Source organism: Gymnoscopelus braueri, assembly GCF_963280865.1.
Source record: "Gymnoscopelus braueri genome assembly, chromosome: 10".
NCBI classification, from domain to species: domain Eukaryota; kingdom Metazoa; phylum Chordata; class Actinopteri; order Myctophiformes; family Myctophidae; genus Gymnoscopelus; species Gymnoscopelus braueri.
This window is the reverse complement of record NC_137611.1, coordinates 42,897,444-42,910,300: the sequence shown is the minus strand read 5'-3', so window position 1 is coordinate 42,910,300 and position 12,857 is coordinate 42,897,444. Positions and strand designations below refer to the sequence as shown.

Here is a 12,857-nt window from a genome sequence, read left to right as displayed (position 1 = left end):
GCCAGAGCGTTCATTGTCCAAAATGAAAACGAATTAAAAACTTGGGACAATGGATTAACAGGACACTGTCAACTGACCACGGTACCAACGGAAGATGATGATGAATGGATGACTTACAGTAGGAAAGCACAAAGCTCAAGTTCCCAAACAATGGGGAGTGGACCTAGCCTTCTTCACAAACAGAACTTACAGGCCGCTATATGCTTGTGGCCTTACTGCAGGCAGGTCTGTGTTGTTGACCCATTAAGAAGTGAGTGCCGCGCTACGAGCTTGTAGATCTGCTATTTTTGAAAAATCGTGAATTTTTTTGCAAATCTTTGAATATATGTATTTTTCAAAGCAAACATTTGTAACTCAAATCTTTGCTTCTAGGGGGATTCTACTAATGTCTTCTAAATCCTAACAGTTTTTTGAAAAAAAAAAATGATGTTGCTATAATCAGTGGTTCTCAAACTTTTTCATGTCAAGGACCCCAAAAATTATATGAATTTTGGCTGCGGACCCCCATCTCAAAATATTTTGAGACCCCCCAGAAGTTGTAACAGAGTTAAAAATGTTCGCTATGGAAAAATAGATATTCAAAGATTTGCTCATAATTGTCACGATTTTTCAAAAAATAGCAGATCTACAAGCTCATAGCGCGGCACTCGGTGCCTCGCTATGAGCTTGTAGATCTGCTATTTTTGAATGGCCAAATAAATCTTAAAATGACACAGATGCGTTCTCGGTCTGAAAGGGTTGAAGACAGACAAATACGCAAACCCAAATGCTCTTAGCATTTAGTTATGCGCAGTTGTCATCTGTGTGTTTTGCCATGGTTTCTCTTAATGATTTGAATTCGTGCGGATGCACACAGTATCAATTCTTGAAAGCCCTGCAGTTAAGCACGCGTGTGGGTATGTTAATGTGTTTGTTTTCAAGTGAAGACCTAATTTTTAGCACCGTGACGCACGCAATAGCAGTGTCATTCATCATGCATTGAAAATGGATATGGTCGTTTTTTTTTTAAATGCCGTACTTAAATGTCTACACGCGCATACTGTACTGTACACACACACACACACACATGCACCTCCGGGGTGACAGGGATTTGTTTACTCCTGTTAAAAGACAGATTAAACGATTAAACGCTTTGAACGCGCCGAAAGCTGGAAGGCAGGAGCCGTCAGTGTGCTTGACACGGCTGACTGATGCTGAGGTGAACTAGCAGACAGACTATCCGAGCCCGGTAAACCCCCTCCCTCCGGAAATCTCATTTCCATTTGATATCAGGAGTGAGTCTGGCATGGGGGCCTGTTTCTTTCGCTTTTTGTCTGTGGGCTGGAGCTGGGTTGACTGACAACCCCTTCAGCCAATCAGCAGTTCGTTCCCCTTCAGCCAATCAGCAGTTCGTTTTCCCCCGACCAACAGACAATGTGACACAAGGGGGACGTTCGAAAGGGCCGTGCCGAAAATAGGTGGCTTTATTCGGATACACGCGTGTCACTGCCCGCCCCTGCCGGTTCTCTGATTTTTTTTAAAAATAGGCTCTGTCATGATTAATTGACCACATATATGAAGTTAAACAACTAAATTCTATCCGAACGATATCTTAAAAGTAAATTCCGTGCCTCAAAAAAAGAAGTTTGACAGCGTTTTTGAAGTTTTAAAACCGAAACCAAAAACAGCGGACAGAATTTCAACGGCAGCCCGTTCCATTTTTTGTCGGCTGCACTCGGCTCATTCGGGTTCACTCGGGTTCCACCTGATTGGCCAGCCTCCGCTGTCAATCACAGAACAATGAGCGAGGACGCTGATAGGCGAGTCCATTTTATGGACGAGCAAGAAACGCCCAGACAGGCGCTCAGGCCAGACTCCTTCCTGAAATCAAATGCAAATTAGATTTCCGGAAGGGGAAGGGGGGGCGTTTACCAGGCTAAGGCTATCCCACACAGCAGACTCGTGGACGTGGCTTTAACTGGGCTGCATTACACCGGGCTGCAGCGAGCAACGGCTCTCCCAGCCAGGGTTGCCAGATCTGCTTATTATAATTTCCCCGCAAGATTTTATTTGAAAATAGCCGATCGACAAGCTCACAAAGCGTCGCATCAAATAGCTGATGTATATGTTAAAGTGCTCATGTGGCCCATAGTCGCTTCTTTTGGGCTGGTTTTCCTAGACCTGGTTGCTTGTTTCTCTCACAGAATCTGGCAACACTGCCTACACCAGTAGTTCTCAAACTATTTTGTGCCAAGGACCCCCAAAATGATATGTATTTGGCGCCGCGGACCCCCCATCTGAAAAGGTTTTTGTGGCAGGGACCCCCCCAGAAGAGAACATTTATGTTAAAAAGAAGTTCAAAACGATTCGAAAGTTTCCAAACATTTTCGATATTTTTATTTAAAAAAATGTCAGAAACGGCAGATTGTAGATCTGCTGTTACCTACCTCATATGTCCCCATACCTCATATGTCCCCATACCTCATATGTCCCCATACCTCATATGTCCCAAAACGGTTACTTTACAGGATTCAAATTCAGTAGAAAGTAGCAGATCTACAAGCTCGAAACGCATCGCTTCGCGTGGCGTTTCGAGCTTGTAGATCTGCTACTTTTGATGCTTTTGTGTGACGCTGTAGTGTTAATTTTACGAGAAAAAAAAACACAAAAAGTTAAAATATGTGTCATATAAGAGGTTTCTGCCACCGACAGCAACATAATATACATCAGGGCTGCGGCGAACACGGTTCTGGACCAGTGGTGTAAAGTAACTAAGTACATTTACTTAAATACTGTACTTAAGTACAATTTTGAGGTATTTGTACTTTACTTGAGTATTTCCAACTTCCAATACTTTTACTTCTACTGCACTACATCTCACGCCCAACAAAAGGTGTAATGAGAGAAGGGGGGGGGGTGGGTGGTTAGTCACGTAGTACATTTTTCCGACTGTGGGGAGAGAGCTATTACACGTCACTTGCATTCAGAAGAGTGCACTAATTCCATTTTTACTGCTGCATACATTAGCACGCTTGACGGGGCCCTGGCTGTACTCGCTGTACGTGATGCTGGGCTGCTGCCGCGGCTCTTAACTTTTCCTTGGCCAGGATTATAATGCCATGCATTGATATGATGTATTTTTTTTTTCTTTTTCTTTTTTTTTATCCCGCTGTACCTGCTCTTCTTTCTGGTCGCCTACATTAAGTTCCTTCATCCCTCACATCACTTGATCACACCGCACAGCACACAGATGATCAAACAGACTATGCATCGTTTGATAAGGACATGCTTTTACATGTGAAGTATACTATGTCATATATATATATATATATATATATATATATATATATATATATATATATATATATATATATATATATATATATATATATTTTTTTTTTTTTTTTTTTTTTTTCATTTCAAACCTTTATTTATTCTCGCAAGACAATGAGGTTGCCCTCATTTGCAGTGTCGTCGAGATACAGCACAGTACAACATCAATACAACATCAATATTCATATCAATAACAGATTCAGAACAAAAACAAAATTAAAAACAGTTACAGACATTTGTGGGTAGATCTGCAATCAAAGATTTAAATTGACCATATGTTATGGGCGAACTGATCTTAAATTTCAGCTGCAGGTCATTCCACGTCGTTGGGGCACTAACGCAAAAGGCTGTTTTCCCCAGTTCAGTTTTTACCCTAGGGACTTTTAGCGTCAGCCAGTTATTTGAGCGTGTCCCATGCGCTCCAGGATTCCATTCCATCAAAGAATTAATATATAATGGCAAAGTCCCATCAATTGCCTTAAAGGTACCAATGTTTGTTTCGCCTGTCAGCCAAGGATGGCCAACCTACTCTGTCATATAGGATGCAGTGATGGGTCCTAAAATGTTCACCAGAAATGAAGCGCAGAGCAGAGTGGTAAACTGAATCTAAAACCTTGAGGGTAGAAGGGGAAGCATTCCTATAAATGACGTCACCATAGTCCAAAACAGGGAGAACAACAGCTTCAATGACTCTTTTTCTACAGGTCATTGGGAAACTAGCTTTATTCCTGTAGAAGAAGCCAATCTTTTGTCTGAGCTTGCAGGCAAGATTGTCTAGATGATATTTAAAAGTTAATTTTTCGTCAAGCCAGATTCCAAGATATTTATATTCAGTAACCCTTTCTATGATGGTTCCATTTGAGGTAGTAATATGTAGGCTATTGTAATCTATTTCCCTGGCCCTAGAGAATAACATGTATTTTGTTTTTCCTGTATTAAGTACAAGTTTCAGCTCTTTAAGGGAGTCCTGAACGCATTAAATGACAACTGCAATTTTTCAGTTGCCAGCTGGACAGACTCAGCAATGCAATAAAGAATGGTGTCGTCTGCATAAAAATGGGCTTGACAGCTACCAAGAGACAAAGCCATGTTGTTTATATATAAAGTAAATAAAACAGGGCCCAGAATTGACCCTTGAGGGACGCCTTTGGAGATTGGTAAGAACCCTGATTGGGCTCTCCCAGCTTTCACGCACTGGGATCTCTCAGTCAGATAGCTCTGAAACCAAGTGCAGGTATCTCCATCAAACCCAGTGCTGTGTAGTATATTTAAGAGTAATGAATGATCAACTGTGTCGAAAGCTTTATATATATATATATATATATATATATATATATATATATATATATATATATATATACACACACAGTGGTAGAACAAGTACTCAAATGTTTTACTTAAGTAAAAGTATCGATACTGCAATGCAGAAGTACTCTGTTACAAGTAAAAGTCCTAGAATCCAAAATGTACTTGAGTAAAAGTACAAAAGTATTGGCATCAAAATGTACTTAAAGTACCAAAAGTAAAAGTACTTTACTAAAATGTTTGAAAATAGCAGATCTACAAGCTCACAACGCGTCGCATGTGAGCTTGTAGATCGGCTATTTTCAAATAGCCTAGGTATCAAATAGGGCTAAAGTGGTTAATTTGTGTTTTATAATATAATAATGTACATCTGCAAAGTAACTAGTAACTAAAGTTTTCAAATAATTGTAGTGGAGTAAAAGTACAATATTTGCCTCTGAGATGTAGTGGAGTAGAAGTAAAAGTACTGATAATTGGAAATACTCCAGTAAAGTAAAAGTACCTCCAAAGTGTACTTAAGTACAGTACTTGAGTAAATGTACTTTGTTACTTCACACCACTGTATACATATACATAATACGCTGTCAGGCGGAACCCTTGTATGTCCAAAACTTACTTTTCAGGAAATGAAAACGTTTTTTCAAAAATAGCGAAAATAGCAGATCTGCAAGCTCACAATGCGTCGCGACGTGACACATTGTAGATCTGCTATTTTTTTGCTATACTTTTAGCATGGCACACTTGTATGACATGGCATTAAGGGCATCGATTCAGTTGAAATATGGAGATGCGAGGTTTCTGCCCGCCAACAGCGACAATACGTATATATTGTTGCCTCTATATTTCTGTAGAGAGAACGAGAGACAGAGAGAGAGAGAGCACACCGCGCTCTCTCCTGAGGGAAATCACATCCGCAAAGTGAGTTGAGCCCAAAACCTCTGTGTTCCTGCTTACAAACTCCCCTCGGTCATATATCCTACCAATAACTACATGTTCACACACACACACACACACACACACACACGCACGTTTGCATTTGCGCACATGCACAAATGCACAACAAACATATGATATCGTTGTTGTCGGGCAGAAACCTTTCTCCAAATTCTCCATAAATGAACGCCCTGCTTCATCATTACAAGAGTGTCGCCCAGAAGCAGTGAAAATAGCCGATCTACTGTGCGCTTGTAGATCGGCTATTTTATCGGCTATTTTTTTTTATTTAAAAAAAATATATATATATATAAAAAATAATAATAATAATAATTTTAAATCGTTTTTTAAAACTAGTTATAGAAAAGGAACGGCCTTGGACTTAAACAAGGTCTGCAGCCTGACTGCAACGACTATGTACAAACTCGTGCACGTTAATATTGCAGACGCGGCACATATTGTACATACACACACATGCACATACAGTACGTACACCAAACATACATGCACATACGTGCACCACACACACACACACAGGCACATGACGCAATCCCCCAAGAGCCATTGGAAGGAAGAGCTGGCCATGGTAGCTGGGAGGGTCTGCTCCTCTCTGCAGTGAATCAGGCTTGTTTATGCGTCCTCTGTAGCTTGTTATTGTGTCAGAACGCACTGGAGTGTGGGGGATCACAAAGCACTATGTTTATGTTTTTTTGTCATGTCCTGTCTAGATGAGTTGTTTTTTTTTCTTTCGTGGAGCGCATAGATGTTTGTCGTGAGGTTGTTTTAACACTAACCCCCCAGGTCATGAGAGAAAGCATATATAGCTTGCTGCTTATCATAACTTGGAATTCCAAAATACGTTTAAAAAAAAAAACCATTTAGACCTGAGGCCGATTTTAAAGACGCCTTCTAAATTCTAACCTAAGTTTTCTGAAAAACTTTAATTCTTTATTATATTTTTTTTTACTAAAATGCATGTTGCTATGTAGCCTACATGAACTCGGGAAAAAAATCTGTTCTTTGCTTCTTTTGGGCTTGTTTTCCTAGGCTTCTTTCTCTCGCAATATCTGGCAACTGTCACTGCCCATGGCAAATCAGGGCGGAGAATTATTTGAATTGAATTCCTCTTTTTTTTTGGAAGATATTTTTGGGGGTGCAGTAACAGCACCCATTCTAAATTCTAACCTAAGTTTTCTGAAAAACTTTAATTCTTTATTATATTTTTTTTTACTAAAATGCATGTTGCTATGTAGCCTACATGAACTCGGGAAAAAAATCTGTTCTTTGCTTCTTTTGGGCTTGTTTTCCTAGGCTTCTTTCTCTCGCAATATCTGGCAACTGTCACTGCCCATGGCAAATCAGGGCGGAGAATTATTTGAATTGAATTCCTCTTTTTTTTTGGAAGATATTTTTGGGGGTGCAGTAACAGCACCCATTGCCCCCCCCCCCCCCCCCCCTTGCCTATGCCTAGATCCGGCCCTGCTACGCGAGACTAGGGGAAGCCTGTTATCTCCATGTTAAAGGAGCACGTCACCCATTTTCAGCTTATCGTCCGTATAATTGGTCCTCACTCATGCTCATTATAAGACGGCACCGTTTCTGTCTACTCACTCATGTGTCTCTGAGGAGGGCTGAGGGCTGTGCAACCTGCCTATTAGTAGCCAGGTTTGGTCTAACTTTTAATTTTTTTATTGTATTAAGGACAAGGGCTTACATTTCAGCACGCTAACTTTCCAGGAAGAGAAAAGCTATAGTTTTTCGGACCTGTCCTCAGCCCACCAATGAGACTCAGCAGAGTGAGTAAACGGAATGGTGCCATCTTATAATTAGTGAGGACCAATTATATGAAGATAGGTTGAAAATGGGTTCCTTTAAAGTCACCCAAAATGACATTTTTTTCTATCGATTAATCACCCCATGGAGACTTGAATTCATAGATATGTTTTTAGTTTTTGTCACATTCCTAAGCCAATAATTTGATGACAGGCAGCGTTTCCGGTAGGAGACACAAAGAGTCTCCTTGTGCCTCCTAACGGAACCGCTGCCTACCGGTCCGCTGGTCATCAAATTATTGGCTTAGGAATGAGACAAAAACTATAAAATATCCCTGAATTCAAGTCTCCATGGGGTGACTAATCGATAGAAAACAATGCGTTTTTCGGGTGAACTATCCCTTTCAAAGTGCATAGGCAACCATGAAGACAGCCTGTATGAACCACTTGAACCCCAGCATCCGTGTTCTGGGGAAAACCTTCACAGAAAATAGCCGATCTACGTTGTGAGCTTGTAGATCGGTCATATTTCAGCGAAGGTATTTAATGTAGCCGCGAAAACGGAAAAGTACACTAGCATAGGGCCCTGAGGGACTCCGCTCAACAACGTAAGTGGTTAATAGGCCGTACTAATGAGTTTAGTGCAGTACTGTTTCAGCCTGTTCACTGCACAGCACTAACGCAGTGGTCCACGACTGCCGTTTTGTTACGATCTGAACGGCAAACCTAGTTTCAGATCATAGATCATAACATAATATAGTGTGTAGCGCGTATCCTATAGCTAGACAGATGGATTGAGCTTTATCTCGAGGGAAATTCAGTTGTCATAGTAGCACTGCAGTATGGATGAAACAAAGATCCACGTAAGGGTAGAGAACAAGCACAGAGAGGTAGTAACACGAGTGACGAAAAGGCTTTCGATATCGTTGCTGTTGTCGGGCAGAAACCTCTAATATCTACGTGTTTTAACTTTTTGAGTTTTTTCGTCACACAAAAGCATAAAAAGTAGCACATCTGCAAGCTCGCGTCGTGTTTCGAGCTTGTAGATCTGCTACTTTAGCTTGTTTTTGAATTTGAATCCTGAAAAGTAACAGTTTTGGACATACAGTATGAGGTTTCCACGCAACAGAGACATGATATAATACACACCCTTACTTAACATACAAACCGGCCTTATGCGCTTGGGCTGGTCTGGTGTGCATAGTGTATACAGTAGCAACATGATAAATAAAGCATGCACATCCAAAAGTAAAGTGCCAGGTGCTGCTGGGTGAGCAGACATAAATACTGAAAGAGAACAAAGTCTGCACAGTGGATCAAGCTCCATAAGTGTTATTTATTTCAGTTACCAGTGAAGTTTTGATCCCGGTATAGCTCTTCCTCAGACGGTCTGAGGAAGAGCTACCGGGCGAGAAAACGTCACCTACTGTAGGTGGTAACCGAAATTAATAACACTTTTGGAGCAGACTGGACTCTGTTCTCATGCATAGTGACTAGGCCACAGCCCACAGATAGGTGGAAATTGAGGCGAAGGAATTGTCACATTTGCATTCATTCACAAACAAAAATATAGTAATTATTTATGTATGGACCGCAGAGGTGTAAAGTAACTAAGTACATTTACTCAAGTACTGTACTTAAGTACAATGTTGAGGTACTTCTACTTTACTGGAGCATTTCCAATTTTCAGTACTTTTACTTTTACTTTAGTTACTAGTTACTTTGCAGACTAGTTACTTTAGCCCTATTTTATACCTAGGACCAGATCTACAAGCTCACAACGATATAGAATAAAGTATATTGTTTCTAGCTATGTATATCTTTTTTATCATTGCTTATCTTAATAAATAGTTGTGTGTATTGAGATGTCTCAGTATATACAACAACCTAACCTAGACAAAGCAAAACATACCTGGTAAGCAAAACATTTCTGTTTGTCGTGTATGTGAAGAAGTTAAACCTCTGTATTTCTTTTTAAAGCCCGTAATCTTAGACTTTCTGGGCTTATCTGTGTTTGGGATAAAACAGGTTGTTTCCAGGAGGGTTTTTAAAAGATAAAACTGAGGTATTTTTTGCTTTGTAAAATGAGTATCGTCTCTGTCAGGTGGAGACCTCATGTCCAAAGCTGTTACTTTTCAGGATTTAAATTCAAAAATAGCAAAAGTAGCAGATCTACAAGCTCAAAATGTGTCGCCTTGCGCCACGTTTTGAGCTTGCGGATCTGCTACTTTTAATGCTCTTGTGTGAAGCCGTCCAAAACTGTTACTTTTCAGGAAATGGGAAAAAAAATACCTGTGTTCCTATGCATCCTATGTAGTTATGATTTAGTCACAAGATCTCGTTAATACGTTTCATTGGTTCAATGTGTATAGCACCCATAGATACCACTTCACTTCACACTTTTTTTTTTCAAAAGTAGCCAAACTAGCAAATCTACCTACAATCTCACACAATGCGACGCAGATCGGCTTGTAGATCGGCAAAAAAAAATTAAGTTGAAATATGGATAGGGATGTTCGATATTGACTTTTTTACCGATAACCGATATACCGATATTGTCCAACTCCTAATTTCCGATACCGATATCAACCGATACCGATATATGCGGGCTTTTTCACCAAAAGTCAACTAATTGTCAGGTAACAATATCACATATCTAATCAAATAAAATAGCTATAATATCAATATAATATCTAATAAATCTAATATAATAGAGTGATGTTGTTAGATTTTCAATAAAGTGAGTCCTGGGACTCACTGGTTGCCATTTAAATGAGTCCCACTAATCTTAGATTAGATGTTGGCCTATTTGACAGTGCAGAAGCAAAATTGCTCTGATGCCGGCCCTATAACATTAACGAGCGTCAACGAGCGTCAGCTGGACCCAGACACACACACCTGCCCTCTGCAGTACTCTAATTTGAAAGTGATTGGAGTCGGTCTCATTTCTCTGCAAAAGCCCTTGAATAATGATGGAATATGATTAAGGATTACTGTGATTATGGTAAGCTCACATTTCATATCACACACTCCATACAGTAAGAACTCCTGTAACTTATTATAAAATATATATATATATATTTATTTATTTTTACTTTTTTTTTCTTCCAAAAACCGATACCGATATGTTACAATATTGATTTTTATGCTAATATCGGACATCCCTAATGGAGATACAAGGTTTCTACCCCGACTGTGACGTTGTCTAATCTCCTCTCTGTCCTCGCTGAATTTCCTGCCTCTCTACAACTGCCCTGTCTGAACAAACGCCAAAAAACTACAGTCTATTAAAAGTAGAAATAATGATAATACATTTTCATTTTGTTCCCTTTTCTTAGTTATTTTTGGGGAGGATTTGTCATTGTACATTTACACATAGATAGATTGTCCTCTGCATTTACCCAGCCTAACTATTAGGAGCACTGGGGGAATTGTGCCATTAATTCGGCAAACCGGGGAGCAGTTAAGGGGTTAAGTAGCCTCTCGGGACACACTGTTGGCTCACATCATGTTCAAACAGCCTAAAGGCGTCGCGCGCCGAAAAAATAGCAGACCTACAAGCTCATAAGGCACTCCGCGGACACGACGCCTTATGAGCTTGTAGGTCTGCTATTTTCGGCGAGCAACACCGTCGCGCAACGGAGTGTAAATTGAGCTTAACCGTCTGTGCATCACTCTCAGTCTGACTCCAGCTCGCTGCTCATAGCAGAAATGGAAATTCAAAATATACATTTGAAAGATATTTTTTTTAATATATTTTCGTGAACGGAAAATGACAGAGACGACAGCTGGCTGTCACAACTTTTGAGAGGCACAAGTTACAGACTGTCTAGCAATCGGGAAAATTGGGGGAAAGAATTGTCTAGGGGGGGTTTAAGTGTCTTGCTCAGGGACACTTTTGACACGCAGACTTGGGTGCACCCGGGGGGGGGGGGGGGGGGGCAAAACCAACGACCTTCTTATAACCAGACAGCCTCTCTGTCTCCACTCTACCCACTCGGCTACGGTAATAATTGGTAAAATAACTCTGGCGGTCGTAAATGGTTTTTACTCAGTCCATTTTGAAAATGGGAGGAGAGAGAGGTGGGGGGGGGGGGGGGAACAACAACCAACCTCCCAGGTTCCCTGTTTAGAATTCCAGTGATAATTGTGGCCTTTTTTGTTTTTTTTTATTGCCTTTCATTATGGTCTTAAGGAGCTTAATTATTCAGCTAATGGGATAGCCATGCTGGAAAAGGTCAGTTATCTCAGGCTGACATGGGAAGCCATGAAAGGTTATGATGACAGATGTCAAGTTTATGTAGGCAATAATGACTGACTGACTGCTCTCTCTCTCTCTCTCTTTCTCTCTCTCTCTCTCTCTCTCTCTCTCTCTCTCTCTCTCTCTCTCTCTCTCTCTCTCTCTCTCTCTCTCTCTCTCTCTCTCTCTCTCTCTCTCGGAGGTCTTGTTTAATTCAAATAAAGATAGCAGTATTATACTGTCTTGTTACTTTAAACTCTCTCTAAAAAGTTGATTGTTTGACAGACTTTCTTTTTATGCTGCATAAACTTTCGTTAAAAAGTTATAGTAATAACATTGCGTTATTTGCTCATGTCTTAAAAACATATATTTTAAGTATGTGTTCTTTTTATTTTAGATATTTTTTTGCTTGCTTGTTTGTGTTGACCCCTGTATCTCTTCCCCCAAAGGACCACAAACTGAATAGCTTTATTGTGTTTTTATCCTATTGAATTCATTTTCAATGAAGTGATCAACCAAACAACCAACCAACCAACCAACCAACCAATCAATGTGTATAGCACCCACAGACACACTTAACCACTTTCACTTCTACTTTCAACATTGTTTGTTTCTCTCTCTCTCTCTCTCTCTCTCTCTCTCTCTCTCTCTCTCTCTCTCTCTCTCTCTCTCTCTCTCTCTCTCTCTCTCTGTACAGCTGAATGATGGTCGCTTCACCATGACCCAGCTGGTGGGCATGCTGCGTGGCATCGCGGCGGGCATGAAGTACTTGTCGGACATGAACTACGTGCACAGAGACCTGGCCGCGCGCAACATCCTGGTCAACAGCAACCTGGTCTGCAAGGTCTCCGACTTCGGCCTGTCGCGCTTCCTGGACGACTCCTCCACCGACCCCACCTACACCAGCTCTCTGGTACTTTTTCATAATTGTCAAGGACCCCCGAAATTACTTTTACTTTACTGGAGTATTTCCAATTGTCTATACTTTTACTTTTACTCCACTACATCTCAGAGGCAACTATTGTACTTTTACTCCACTACATCTCAGAGGCAACTATTGTACTTTTACTCCACTACAATTATTTGAAAACTTTAGTTACTTTACAGATATAAATGATTACATTATAAAACGTAACCACTTTAGCCCTGTTTTATAGCTAGGTTATTTGAAAATAGCAGATCTACAAGCTCACAACGTGTCGCATTTTGAGCTTGTAGATCTGCTATTTTCAAACATTTTAGTACTTTTACTTTTGGTACTCTAAGTATATTTTGATACCAGTAGTACATTTTTT

General features: G+C 40.4%; 1 protein-coding gene across 1 annotated transcript in view; it reads left to right on the top strand.

The window, feature by feature from the left end:
* Window positions 1–12,857, top strand: part of ephb3a (eph receptor B3a) — a 96,721-nt gene that overhangs the window by 61,282 nt on the left and 22,582 nt on the right. The window contains exon 12 of the mRNA XM_080440676.1: window positions 12,260–12,475. Within this exon, the coding sequence (XP_080296802.1) occupies window positions 12,260–12,475 (216 nt within the window). The remainder of the gene's footprint in view (window positions 1–12,259; window positions 12,476–12,857) is intronic.